Source organism: Drosophila willistoni, chromosome 3R (assembly GCF_018902025.1).
Source record: "Drosophila willistoni isolate 14030-0811.24 chromosome 3R, UCI_dwil_1.1, whole genome shotgun sequence".
Classification (NCBI taxonomy): Eukaryota; Metazoa; Arthropoda; class Insecta; order Diptera; family Drosophilidae; genus Drosophila; species Drosophila willistoni.
In genome coordinates, this window is record NC_061086.1 from 29,938,980 (window position 1) to 29,953,722 (window position 14,743).

A 14,743-nucleotide genomic window follows, 5' to 3' on the forward strand; every position below is an offset into this window, starting at 1 on the left:
CCGTCGTGTTCGCGCGCGGACTTACTATCCTGGCCTTTGGCTGTTTCGTTTTTCGTCGGATAGCAAAAGAAATTGAATTATTCAAAATTAAATCGACATCTGTCGTACGTCAAATGGTTGAATAACTGAATAATTGATTGCGTGCTTCAGCACGGCATGCCTCGCCTACGTCATAGTTGCAACAGAGACCGTAATTTTAGTCAGGGAAACAGAAGCTCATAGCAGTTATCCAAATATCATTTACCCCGCCCAATTTCGCATAGAAATCCGTTAACCTTCCGTAAAACAGTTTTTTAAGTTTTTAATATTTTGGTGGGAAGACATTTTGCATACATTCAGGCGCATTCCATGGCAAAAGTGAGTATAGTTTATCGATTTTTTTTTTATTGAGCTTCTGCCTGGTCTTGGGACCTCATCTGGGGTTCGGGTGCTAATCCAAAAGTCGCGTGATTCACATGAAATATTCAATTTTGGTCCGCACTCAAACACATGCATACATACACACACACACAAACACAGAAAGAGAGAGAGCCTTTTTTGGGTCACGAGGCAGCTGCGGCTGTGTATGTTGACATTGTCCTGGTCTCAATTTTTCGTCCGTTAGCACGTGCTTTGTACGTATACGTAACGAATAATGGTTCTTTGCTTGTGCTTGAGTGTATGTGTGTGTGATTATGTAGATGTGTATTTCTTATTGTCCTCTGCGCGCCTTTGCTACACATTTGATGACGATGGACTTTCGCTTTCAGCTGTAGTTGCCGCCATTTTAGAGATCAAACCATATCCGCAAATTAACGGGAAGGCATGGACACCGCTGCCGCCGCCGCTGCTGCCGTTGTCGTTGACCTGAGCTCAGAGAGCAGCACCGGGAAATCTAAGCTCGTCAACAATCTTAATAGCAATCCCAGCCCCCAACGGACATTTAAACCGGCCGCAGCAAAGCAACCAATTTTCACAACTGTCTTGACTGATCACGATCACGTAGAGTCCATGTCGGCTACACCGCCTCCAACGCCGGCCATGGCACGGGTACACTGTACAAGCAATGAGATGGATCCAGATCCTGCCGCCAATGGTGATGCACAACACAGCCTTAACTGCAAGGACGCGGCGAGCATGGAGCATAGTCAAACGGAGTTGGCAACATCAACGTCTTCCATAAACACAAGCACTTCCACAACGCTTCCAACGCCTGCCTTGCTGACATCTACCACCACAACGACTGCAGCGTCTACAGCCGTAGCAGTGGCAGTTGTAGGTGCAACTTCAACCGCAACAACAACAACAACAACAACAGAGACTGGAACTGGGACATCGACCATCGGTACGACCCCCCTAAGCAATGCCTCCAGCCCAACATCCAGCATGGGCCAGCTGTTGCACTGGCAGGATATGCCCAAGTATCTGCAATTCAATCCCTATGTGCTCAATGGCTACCGTCCGTTGCAAACCTTCAAAGGCTGCTTGCTCAGTCTCTTTTATTGGCACAACGAGACCATCAACATCCTCACACATGGTAAGTGCTAAGTACTATTACCACCCATCACACCTTCATAAACAAAAAAAGAAAAAACCTTCCATTCTTAGTTGCTCATTTATCGATCGAATAGGCCGTTGAGTCGTAACAATCACGGTCAAAGCCAAGTGCAGGCGACATAAATAGATTAGGTCGGCGTTTTATTTCTAATGCACCTGTCTCGCTTGAGTTTATGGTTATGGTTAGTTGGGTGGGTTGTTCTAAATACACTGAACATTTTTAAATGGATTTTTAGTTAATCTCAATCTAATATATGATGATAAAATTAATTTATTTGTTTGAAAACGTAAAAATTTTGTGGGAAATTCTAATAAATCAATGATGAAACATGAAGTTCTTTCGCAATACATTAAAGATTATTCTACAAATAGTTGATAAATATGAATCTGCATTTATGAGGAAATAATTAAACTAATGTCCTAACATGTATGTGGTTGACTTCATTAAAAAATTCATTCTGCTAAAAATATATTTAAAAAATTGTTCGAAGTTCGAACTGAATAAACTGTAGTGAAGGATGATCTATCCATAGACCAAACTCTTTAAACTTTTATTTGATCCAAATGATCAAAAAGTTAATAAATTTTACATTTCTTACTCGGATTCATGCGTGAGCCAGATGGACATTGGAACTCTTTGGCGAATTCTTCGAAATTGGAAAGTGGACCAATTACTCGAAACTTGCCTGGCACATGATCATCTGTGGCCAATTGTATTTGCCGGAGACGAGAATGTGTATCGCTGCACCAGATTTGAGCATAGCTAATAAAGAACAATTGATTGCCAGTGTAGTTTAGACCTGGTAGCTTCTCCTTGGCCAACTGCTTTAGAGTTTGAGGATTCGCAAGTGCGGCATTGTACCAATTGCGATAGGCAGCATAGGCCAGACGGACACCTCCGTTGTCTGCAATGTTCTCCGACTGGGATGTAGATTCCTTCAGGCGAATGTTGTTGTACACATATCTGGCATATTGGGCGGTGAAGCACTTTTGGCGTTCCAGGAAATTCTCACTTGACTTTTCGTCCCACCAATCATGTGCGTTGCCATGGAGATCAAACTTGCGTCCCATATCGTCGAAGGTATGCATAATTTCATGGGCAATAAGCGAGGCCAAGGTTCCATATAGGATGGCATTGGGATACACTTCGCTCCATAGTTGATAGGGTTGCAGTATGGCAACTGGCACCTTGATGATGTTCTCTACGAGTATATTGGCTGGAGTGTAGCTTAATAATTGGCCATCCTCTATAGGCTTGGCAGGCTGATGCATCTCTTCTCGCACTTGTCGCATCGACAAGAGACGAGTCTGTCGCATATTCTCAACATAGTCATCCACGGTCAGCTGCAGATTGTCCAGCTCTGCAGCGAAATCAGTCTCGGTATAGGAGTTAATCTCAAGTGTCAAGGCTGCCAGTTTCTGAATGGCCAGTTGGCGGGTTTCCGGCTTTATCCAGTTAAGCAATGGGCTGAAACTTAAAGTACGATTAAAAGTGGCCTTTAGTTGATGCCAAAGCAGTTCGATTTCGTTAGATGTTTCATTTGTGTTAACATAACGACGATATACCATGTTATCTAAATTTTTGGCGAAAGTCTTCTTGGTTAGATCGATGCAGGACTCCCGTCTCTTTTTCTCTGATTCCGGTGGAACTTCGGCAAAATCACTGACCAGTCGATAGAATATATAATTGGCCAATGTACTAGCATTTGTACGTGGTATAACCTTAAGAAGATTTTCCTGATACCGTCTGTTGAATTCGTAGACAGGATCCGTTACATTCTCACCCAAACTTATGTAAAAGAAGCGCTCTACATCAATGACTGGAGCATAGCGTTTATGTATCTCGGGAACCGTTAATAACTCGGTCGTTTGGGTTATGTCTAGACCTTCTTTCTCGTCCATGAGTCCCTGTGCCAATTCCACTTCAAAATCCATAATTTCTTGAGCTGTTTTCTTGGCCAACGACGACTTGACACTAAGAAATTTTTCTAAATTATTTTGAATCTTATTTCGATAGATTTTGCGATAAACCTCATTCTGTTCGTCCAGGTACATGCTTCGCGATTCCAATAAGAAATCCTGTTGTCCTATGTATGCTCTATTTATTTGATTTTCTGCAATATCCTTTGTTATTTCTATTGCTAGGATCGCGGTCACACCGTAGCGATAATATACACGGGCGCTCGTTTCCAACCAATTAAAATGTGACTCTTGCCATGCATCACCCTCCAGCACGGGCATCGCACCAAACTCTGATATCAACTCTCTAAGCTTTGCCTCGTAATTGGGTCCAAGTTCAAGTCGTTTGCATGACTCATAAAATATTTTCACTTGCTTATCCTCTGGTGTATCGTGGCGATCCTCTTCTTTGTTATTTAACATATACATTAGTTTATGATTAAGCGCCTTCGTTAGTTGCTCGAAAAGTCCTGTACTGGCTACTTCCTGTGCGTCCGCTGAATTAATCCGTGCATAATTACCACATGCAAATTGATAGAAATCGGAGCACGGATCGGCTGACTCGTTCATGTAGCTCTTTATCTCCGCCGCTTTGGCACGTTCCATTATAACTCTGTGAAGAGGAATTGTTGGATTCAGAGTGAAATCAGAGTTTGCATCCGAATCCAAGGCAGCCATCATGACATACGGGGCCAGGATCAATATGCACAATATGTTGGCAAAAAAATTAAATTGATGCGCTTGCATCTTCTCGCTTGTAATTTCTTGCCTTCACAATTCTATACTCTCAAACGACTGATATTCAAGCCTAACTTAGTCCAGCTATGAGCTCCATCGTTTGTTCGTACTTGAGGAAAAAAAGCTCTGCCCTCGGGGTTATCTCCCACATATTACATACATAAATAAACTATGAGCCACTGTATGTACATTCATATAACAAGTATGCAATAATTGTATGTATGTATGTGTGTATGTATTTCTAAGTAATAGAGATGCCGGCGTGCATTAAAGAATTAAAGACTATCAAGTGTTTTTAAAATAAAACATACATAACTATTTTCACTTACCAAAATGCCCAAAACGGTCTGGCACAGATTATTAAATAAATGCAACATTTTAACAAAACTTTAAACTTAAAATCTAAATACAAATTGGATCCACGTGCTTTTTATCCAATTATGCACACACTTTTTGAACTATTTTTAAACACAGTTATGTACACACTGTTTCAGGATTGGCAAAGAAGTTATGCAAGAATAAGTAGGTACACACTGATTAGCACACTTTTTGAAGTATTTTTAAACAAAGTTATGTACACACTGTTTTAGGATTGGCAAAAAAAGTTTTGCAAAAATAAATAGGCGCGTTTAAAAACTTTTTAATTTGGATATATTTTTATATAGGTAAGAATGTTCAAAAAGTTGTCAGTGAGCTAAGCTATGTATTTCTCCATTGGAAGAAAGGGAGGGAGATATTTTTTCCATACAATATTTTGATTGTTTACAATACTGAAATTGTAAAAGTTATAAAAAATATCACATAAATCCATTTTCCATTAAATTAAAATTCAATTGTCATTTCCATAGCCGCAAACAAATTAAGTATGCAAATGTTTCTATTAATTGCCAATCTGAAGCGTGATATGAGATCCAAGCACGCAACCGTCACTAGTTTGGGGTTCAACGTAGTCTCCCATTCCATGCCAACTGCCGCCTCCAGTGGAAGTGATAAGGCACAAAAGCTATGGCACTGATCTCGGAAGTGCGTTGCCTTTACAGTTTTTAGTTGTCCGCTGAGTGTTTGCTATGAAACACATCGCATTCGTATTGTTTTTGCTGTGGAACGCCAGTCTCTGTATACAGGGTCACTTGCTCTCTCAGCCCGATCTTGAGCTATACCACATTCAGGCCCAGGAACAGCTTATCTCTAACCACAATGATAGTTTGTATGTGCAGCGGGTTATGCGGCTGGCCAAAGCGTCGGAAATGCGCAACTATATGGACGAAAAAGTAGACGCCTGTGACAATTTCTATGAGCTAAGTTGCGGTAATTGGCCAAAAATACATCCGGCCAATGATGCCCATCCCCGGGAGACGAATTACGAGCAGCTTCTGGTCAAGGCTTATAGACATAAACAACAACGTTTGCTGGAGCGTCCGGCTAATCTGAAAATTGATGATTCTGGCGTGTTCAAGGTAAAGCAGTTCTATGCCAGTTGCCTTCATTACCGACAGACTCCAACGGCTCTCTATCGCCAGCAATTGGCGGAAATAATCGGAGAATTCGGCCGTATGCCCGCACTAGCTCTGCCGGGACAGGAATGGCCGGCAGATGAGTTCGATTGGCTAGAGACGGTGGCCCTCATTAAACGAAAATATGACTTAAATATAATACTGCTCCTACAGATGATTGACGATAAAATCTATGTGGGCCAGCCTCATCGATTTTCGCCACAACCTAATCAACAGGGTAGAGAACTGGTGAACCAAATTACCAAACAACTAGAGCAGCATTTAAATCTGGCAGAAGATGTGGCCAAAGAAACGGCAATGGAAATTGCGGAATTGGAAGAGAAATTGGTCAAGGCCATGGTGGATCGACCGGTGGGGGTGTTGGCCCAATTACGTACAGCCGATGAATTAGATGCCGCCTATTCTAATGAAGTCAACCTCACCACTTATTTGGAAAATGTTTTGGAACGGCCTGTGGATTCAAATGAAACTTTCTACCAACATGTGCCCAGTTATTTGTCGCACGTTTTACCCATATTGACGGAGACGCCAACGAATGTCTTGGCCAATTATATATTTCATCAGCTGGTAATGCACTTTAACTATGACTTGCAATCCTCATCCGCTGTGAAGCAGTGTCTGGCCAGTGTCAGGGAGCACTTTCCGGAGCTACTCGATTATATGGTCTATCAACACTATGGAGACGCAGCCACCCTGGAGGACATTGAGTCGGTTTGGCAGCAAGTCAAAGGAAGTTTCAGTGAAATGCTGGAATCTAAAAATTCTGATTGGTTGGCTGTATTGACTCGTCGTCAATTGCTAGAGCAGCTCAATGCCACTCGCCTGGTTATAAATGGTCATGCGAATGTGAATTTCAGTGAGAAGTATCAGTTATTGCATTTCAAAAATCAGGATTATCTCTTTAATTTACGCTCAATTCTTAGTCATGATAGATTTAAGAACAAACCGACTAACCAATTGTCGTCACCAACCTATGATGCTAAAAGTAATGCTGTTCTTTTGCCTGTTGCCCTGATCCAGCCCAACATTCTGTGGTCTCGTTATTACCCTCGTGCTCTGCGTTATGGCAGTATTGGGACTCTGCTGGCCCAACCTCTGGCACACAGTTTCAATGACCACTCGGGATGGGATAGTAGTTCTCAGGAGGAGTATGAAAAGCGCAAAGATTGCTTCAAATATCAATATGGACGTTTACGCCTTGATGGTCAGTATCTAGCCGAAAACGAGATGCAAGCGCAAAATATGGCAGACAACGTGGCCGTTCAGGTGGCTTACCTAGCCTACAAATCCTATCTGCAGCAATTGGCCAAATCGGCCATCGGCACCGAGTCCTTGCCCACCTTGAATGGTACCCCTCAGCAGCTTTTCTTCTTTAGCTATGGTCAGCTCTGGTGCAGCGATGCGAATGAGCAGTTCCGGGATAAGCAATCACTTCTTAATACACGCACTCCGAATCCCTTAAGGTTACTCGGCTCACTTGCCAATTTTGCCGACTTTGCAAATGATTTTAAATGCCCAAGGGAAACTCGTATGAACCCCTCTCAAAAGTGTCAGCTGTATTAGTTATGGATAAAGGCAAATTGCGAATAATTTAAAATTCAAAATCAATTTTCATTCGATTGAGAAACTGTGTTTACACATTTTTAATGTTTTTCTATGCTAGTTTTATTACATTTCTTTAATAAAAGGTAAACGGAAAAATTCCCATTTGAAGTTAACACTTAATATGATTGATTTTTGCGAAATTAATGATTGCTGGTTTACCTAGTAGATGGCACACTTGTACTCTGGATCCATGGGCGCCGACTGTGAGCAATTGAAGACCCACGAGAATTCCTGGAAATTAGATAGCGAACCAATCACCCGATACATGCCAGGAGCATGATTGTCTCCAGAGGCGACAGAGGATTTGAACAGCGATTGGACATCTTCACACCAGAGTTGAGCAAAGGCTACAAAGAATAATTGATTGCCCGTCATATTTAAGCCGGAGAGAGTCTCCTGTTGACGTGTAGCTTCCGTTTGCTGTTCCCACCAGCGTTGATAGGCCGCATAGGCTAACTTGACGCCCGCATTGTCAGCAATGTTCTCCGATTGGAGGACAGTTTCGGGCAATTTGGTCCCACCGTACTTATAAGCATGATACTGAGCCTGAAAGCATTTACGTCTCTCTTCGAATTCGTATCTAGACTTGTAGTCCCACCAGGTGGCTAGATTGCCATTTGCATCGTAGTTTCGTCCATCGTCATCGAAACCATGGGTCATTTCATGGGCCAGAAGATATCCCAGTGTGGCATAGGTAAATGCCTGCGGGTACTCCACATTCCAGAAATAACGCGGTTGCAACAAAGCCACCGGAATGCTAATGTTGTTCTCCAATATATTGTAGGCTGGCGTAAAGCTTAGAATCTCGCTGGCCTCCAATGAGGTTGGTGCTCCATGAAGTTTAACAAAAGTTTTATTAGCCTGAGCTGCCCGCAACTGCTGCACATTGGCCACATAGTTCAACCGATCGATGTTCACGCCCTCGTAAAATGACTCAAAATTTTCACCATCATAGTTATTTATATAGAGTTTCATGTGATCCAGCTTCTCGATGGCCATCTGACGCGTGGAGTTGGATATCCAATCCAGTTTATCGCCAGCCAACTGCTGACGGAATACAGCTTGTATCTGCTCCCAGACGCGGAATACTTCCGCCTCAGTTTCCGGACTACGATATCTGGCATAGACCACTTGATCGACTAGCTTCGAGAAGTACTTTTTGGTCTTTTCGATGCACCATTTTGGCAATTCTGCAGCATCGGCATCCAGCAGGTACTCCTGAAGCAATTCCCAGAGCACATAATTCGCCTGCGTCGATTTGGGTGTGGCTTGCAGAGTGTCAAAGGTCTGATCCAAATATTCCTCATTGTATATGTAAACGACTTGAGGCACATTTTCCGGTCCAAGTACTAAACCAAAAAATTCGGTGAAATTAATATGTGGTGCATATTTATCTTGCAATTCGATTAGGGAATAGAGGGTTAAATCATCTTCCAGGGATCGTCCTTCGACCACTGAACTACCGGCCATTAAATCGTGTTCCAGTTTCCGATGTTTCTTCGATGTCTCTCTGGCCTGTTTGGATGTAAGACCCAGATATTGCTTCATGTCATTCGTTGTGCCCACCTCCTCCAGCACATTCAAGATGCCCGAATTGCTTATTCTCATAAAGTCCGGCGGACCCACATACACCTTATTCTCCGTGTTGTTTTTAATATCACGCATAATATCCACAGCCAGGATTATTTGTTTGCCATACTTGTGTTGGATTTTGCCTGCTGTCCGCCACCAGACAAACTCTGTCTCATTCCATTGGTCACCGGCCAGAACAGGCAACTCTCCATACTCACGATAGACATTCTCCAGCGCCAACTTATAGTGCACATCGTCGCGATGAACCATTCTGCAGGATTGATAGAATCGTTGCAGTTTCCCCTCGAGCTCCGATTTCGTGGCATCAGTGGACTCCAAAAGGTTCTTTAGACGCCGATCGAAACCCTTTGCTATCAACTGAAATGTATCCGTCATTATGTTGTTTAGCAGCTGGGCGGGATTCTGGCGATGCCAATTGCCACAGGAATAGCTATAGAAATCATCACATGGTCTAATATTAGTATTAAGCATCGCTTTAATATCGGCCACCTTTGACTGGCGTATAATCTGTTTTGCGAATTCCGTGCTTAGGTCATCTTTTACTGGTGTGCTTTGGACAAAGGATGCGGCCAACAGCAACACCAGACAAGGCTCAATGCGTCTTAACATCATCTCTCATTCAAGTAAACTGAGCCAACAAAAAACTACACTCTCGTTTTGTGTGTGTGGAGGGCATAAGCTTATCAGCTTACGAATGCTGGTGGAGTAGGTTCTGTTATCGCATCGATAGAAAGAGCAAAACACTCTTAGACTAGCTTGCATTATCTCATCATTAGTCAGTGACTTGAGACTTTAAATATTACTCTTAATTCTAATTCTCTTTCTCCTCTACCCCCCAGCAATACCCATCTTCTATATACTGGCGATTGTGCCTGGACTGATGCCCTGGGACAGCGGTTACAAGTTTCTATCGTTTTGCCATGTCTTTGGCTCTGTGGCTCCTTGGTGTGGCAGCTTCGTCTACCATCTGTTCATGAACATTGAGAAGGGCGAGAATGTTTACTATACGCTGCTCAAGCTCGACATGGTCGGCATATGGGTGAGCCAGAGCTTTGGTAAGTCTGATAACGCCGTCTCTAGGCTATATACAGAGAAACAGAGAGTGCATAGATGTCACACAAATATTACTCGGAAGCGGAAACTATTTATTCTCTCTATAGAAGCGACCTTCAGACAAAACAAAAAAAAAACAACAAGAAAATTTCAGTAGATTAAGCATTTACGTTGCGGATTCATTTTACTTTCGCTGCTGCACTCAAAAGCCTGACTAAATTCCTCCGAGTTGACCATGATGGTAAAGACGCGCAGTTCCTCCGGTGGATGAACATTGGAAATTACCCGGGATTGTCGTCTCTCGGTCAATATATCGGAGCACATTGTCTGGGCCAGACCGAGGAAGAATAATTGTTGTGGCGTCTGCAGCAATTCAGGCAAAGATTCTGTATCCATTGTCTTGGCCAATGTGGCCTGTTCCAGCCACTTGCTATATGCCATATGGGCAATTCGAAAGCCCACATTATCTGCTATAGTCTCGGCCTGCGTCTCCAAACGGGGTAGCTTTGCGCCATTGTAGCGCAACTCGCTATACTTCTCCTTCAGGCACTCCTTGCGTGAATCGAACTCCTTTACGGCAGCAGTTGTCCACCAATCTCTTAGGTTGCCTTTGCCATCGTACATCCGATTGAGATCATCAAATCCGTGGGCAATCTCGTGGGCCAAACTGAAGCCCCACGTAGCGTAGTTCAGGGCAGTTGGATAGACTTCGTGCCAAAAATAGAAACGTTGCAAATAGCTAGCTGGAAGAATAACCAGATTCACCTCTGTCATATAGATGGGCGAGCGGATTTGATAATCATAATAGTTGTGATTCCAGGGACGTTGCAGATTCTCTCGGAGATTAAGTGCACGCAAGGCCAGCAAGCGTTGAATGTTACCAAAATAGTCAGCCGAACTGATGATCAGGGATCCATAGCGCTGATCGAAATCCACAGGTTCTGCCCCGGCAATTTGAAAACTCATGTCTTTGAGCTTATCCAGCATTCCGGTGCGTGTTTCCTCTTCCAGCCAATCCATGGCAGGTTGACGCAGCATATCCTCAAAAGCAGATTTCAGTTCTTTCCATAATGCTCTCAGGCTACCGGGAATATGAGGATTTCGCTGCTCCAGCTGGTGATAGACCAAGCGATCCACCACATCCGGCAAAAGGTGAGCAGTTTGCCGTGCACAGAAATCCTGAGACTTGCCCACTTCAAAGTCCTCTAGCAGACTGGACAGCATGTAATTGGCCAACACTCGTTTGGGAGTCGTGGATAGAACTTTCTTCAACTGCCACAGATAACTGGCCACATGCTCATAGACTGGTAGTTTGTACTCATAACCCAACCAGATTCTCGCGAACTGAGTCAAATTAAGAGATGACCCATAAGTTTCAGTCAAGGCATCCAGCATCGCCAGGCGATTTCTGGCTCGTGGGTCTCGTTCCACCTGCTGATCGAGAATGCCCCTGGCCAATTCCTTTTCCACCTCAATAATCTCGCGTGCTGTTTTACCGGCAAGCTCCGGCGATAGACCCAAAATGTCCAAGAATCTCTGCCTTAATAAAACTTCTCGAATTAGATACGCGGACTCATCTTTGATGTTGATAAGGTCTTTCCGTTGCCCCAGATACAAACGATTAATCTGAGAGTTGAGAAAATCGGGTCCAACCTCCACACCCAATAGGGTTATCTTGCCATAATGTCGCAATAGTTTTCCCATCATGGAGATGGCATCGAATTCACTTTCCCTCCAGTTTGATCCCTCTAGAGCTGGCATTCCACCGAATTCCTTTAGGACCTTAAGCAGATGGGCCCTCTGGTCCAGCCGAGTAGTTGTGTTAAGGCACGATTCATGGAAATACTTGATACATGTTTCCATGGGTCTGTCAGTGCTCAGTTTAGGCTCATCCAGCAATTGTTTGACACGCCGCAAATAGCCAGCATAAAGAGACTGATGTAGATTTCGGTCTGACTCCGATGTGGCTGGAGTAACTGATCCATAATTACCGCAGGCATACTGGTAGAAATCCTCGCACGGCTGCACCGAACTATCCATATAGCTGTGCATCTCAGCAGACTTCATTCGTCGCATTAGGTCATGGGCCAGCGGTGTGGTAAACTCATCAAATAATCCCCCTTCAATGCCCTCAGGTGTGGATACCAAATAGAGCAACGTGATTGCAAAGCCAAGACCGGCCCAAGATGCTTCTTGCTTGCCAACCATCTCACACGAATTTCGTTGTCGAACTAAACACTATGATTAAATTTTAATCACTAGCTAATCGAAGCGCTTCCATCGCACTGTTTCCCATCCTGCTCTGGCTCTCCCTCTCTCTATCGCTCTCTTTCCAGGTGCCTTGCCCTTGGTGACGGCCACAACGCTCTGCTTCACTCCCATACTCAAATGGTTCATCATAATCTCCTACTGCGTGCTCTCACTCTGGGGTCTATACAAGGTAAGAATTCCGTGAGCATTTTTCTCTTTACGGGTTTCAATTTCAATTATGAATTAAGTCTATGTAAATTTCAGTCAATCTGTTAGAAAACTTGACAGGAATTAAAACCACTTAATATTTTTGAATTAGCATTTTTTACATAATATTTGATTGTGATTTTATCAATATTTAATATTGAGTTTTAAGAGTATAAACTTTTAAAGGTTTGGAAACCAAAATAGATTCCCATAGACATATTATTTATATAATTACTAAAAAGAAGGTTAACAAATAACATTTTTAGCTGACAGGGCCGCCTCTAGTATTTGGAACATAACAAGATTCTTTGGTTATATAGACTATATACATATATAGACAGATCACGATTCTCCTTAATATATCATTGGAGAATTTAAGATATCAGAGGCTTAAAACTTAGAGTCAAAGTTCAATTAAATAGTAAAAGCATAAAATATTAAAAAATATAAATAAATTAACATGAGAAATTAATAAATTTTGTATACAGTTTTAAAATAATTTATGATGTGCATATTTGTGATCAATGGTCTTGTTGAATTTAATAGTTATTTACTTTTTTAAGATCATTTAAATTAATATTGTCTACTTTAACGATCTTCATATTAATTTCTCCATTTTCTACGATCCTTTGACAGGCTCTGACCGCAAGTTCGCCTTGGCAACGTCGTCTGTGCTTTGCTCTTCCGTTTGGCATGCGCTCCATTTTGACCTTTATGCGCATCCGTGGAATGGTCGGCGGAAGCCATATGGCCCTTTCCCATGTTTATCTGCAGGTGCGTATGTCCGGGCATTCCAATTGACTAACTTGCTATTTTTACTAAACGTTTTTGGCTGGCCTATTATTGTGCTGTGCTCCGTGCTTATGTGCATAGGTTGAAGTTGTAAGTCGCATTTCATACATACATATTTCGTTACCTACCTACCTACCTACCTACCTACTACTTTACTCTACTACTAAAACTACTCAACAAAATAATGGACAAAGCCGAATGAAGGGCTTACACACAGAAATGTTAGCCATAACTTTCACTGATTTGCCTCTATTTGTCTCTTCATTTTGGTTTTTGTAGGATGGTGTTTCCATTCTAGGCGGTGCTATTGGAGCCATGCGTATACCAGAAAAGTGGTTTCCCGGCGTAGTGGATTTCTATCTCAATTCCCATAATATTATGCATGTGCTGGTCGTAGTGGCTGTCTATTCAATGCACAAGGTGGGTATCTAAGCGATTGTGATCGGCTAAAACGATTAATCTTATAATCTTTTTTCGTATAGGCTACCATTAAGGACTTTGAGTGGATGTCCACACAGACATGCAATGCAATTGGCAATGCCACCGAGCAGACACTGGGTGATCATGTGGAACTATGACCCGTTTACTGGCTGCTATTATTGCTGCCGCTAATACTTTTGGCCCGACGACAAGGAGCCATTCTTGTGGGAGGAAGAAGAAGAAGAAGACTCTGTGCCCCAATCTTTGGGTGAAAAGGCGGACGCCTGCGTTGACTCTATACCGTGTATATTCAAGTAGAGAGCATGCTGTAACAGTAATAAGTATATATATATACATGCATATACATAGATCTTAGGACATACAAAACATACATACATACATTGATCTATGTATGAGTACTTCGACTGTGGTATTAAGCATTAAGGTTATATGTATAAATACAACACACACAACAGAACATCAAAACAATGAAAACAAAAATTCAGTCAGGATTATTCCATGCTATTTTAACGTACGAATCGAAAAACGGATATTGATGATGGATCCACATGTACCTCATTAAACTTATATTCATCTATATAATTGCATAAATACATATGTATAACTTTGTACCTCGTCGAAAAATTTAACAATAAGTAAAAACATAGAAACAAAACAAAAAACAACACTCTCTAAAAGGTAACAATTCTTCCTAGTCGAACTCTTTGGTTCTGTAGGTAATTTGCAATTTGTTGATTTTTTGCAAGCATAGTGTATAATAATAATAATAAAACGAAAAACCCCAAAGACGTTGTAGCTGTTGTGCCCTGTAGTTAGGTGTATTCAAGTTGGACAAGTGTGAAAAAAAGCAACAGTAATCGAGGAAAAATCATCTTCTTCAACGAATTATATAAGTCTATAAGAAGTTAAGTAGTAAAAGTGCTTCTAAATTAGCCACCAAATTATCTATTATATATAAAAAAAAACATTGAGTTCATCTGATTTGTGTCAATTGCATTCGACTTAATTGCATAATTTAGGTATATACATACATACATACATACATAAAGGTATAT

The 14,743-nt window shown here is 42.1% G+C and overlaps 4 protein-coding genes across 5 annotated transcripts; 2 read left to right on the forward strand and 2 right to left on the reverse strand.

The window, feature by feature from the left end:
- On the forward strand, positions 1-14,318 carry LOC6649812 (progestin and adipoQ receptor family member 4). 2 transcript variants are annotated; one of them, XM_015177068.3, is made up of 8 exons: positions 1-357; positions 750-1,516; positions 9,785-10,000; positions 12,335-12,438; positions 13,092-13,229; positions 13,329-13,337; positions 13,527-13,667; positions 13,730-14,318. In XM_015177068.3, exons 2-8 carry the CDS (start codon positions 805-807, stop codon positions 13,823-13,825), a joined length of 1,416 nt encoding a protein of 471 aa, XP_015032554.2. In that variant the 5' UTR covers positions 1-357; positions 750-804; the 3' UTR covers positions 13,826-14,318. The 2 variants fall into 2 exon arrangements, with proteins under 2 accessions (XP_015032554.2, XP_023035517.1); XM_023179749.2 differs by lacking the exon at positions 13,329-13,337.
- LOC6649809 (neprilysin-1) lies at positions 1,576-4,266 on the reverse strand. The gene has a single exon (XM_002071985.4). It carries the CDS (start codon positions 4,240-4,242, stop codon positions 2,113-2,115), a length of 2,130 nt encoding a protein of 709 aa, XP_002072021.4. The 5' UTR covers positions 4,243-4,266; the 3' UTR covers positions 1,576-2,112.
- Positions 5,055-7,465, forward strand: LOC111519356 (neprilysin-4). The gene has a single exon (XM_023179748.2). It carries the CDS (start codon positions 5,301-5,303, stop codon positions 7,308-7,310), a length of 2,010 nt encoding a protein of 669 aa, XP_023035516.1. The 5' UTR covers positions 5,055-5,300; the 3' UTR covers positions 7,311-7,465.
- On the reverse strand, positions 7,455-9,572 carry LOC6649811 (neprilysin-4). Its single transcript, XM_002071987.4, has one exon. It carries the CDS (start codon positions 9,555-9,557, stop codon positions 7,512-7,514), a length of 2,046 nt encoding a protein of 681 aa, XP_002072023.1. The 5' UTR covers positions 9,558-9,572; the 3' UTR covers positions 7,455-7,511.
- Positions 14,319-14,743: the final 425 nt, after the last annotated feature.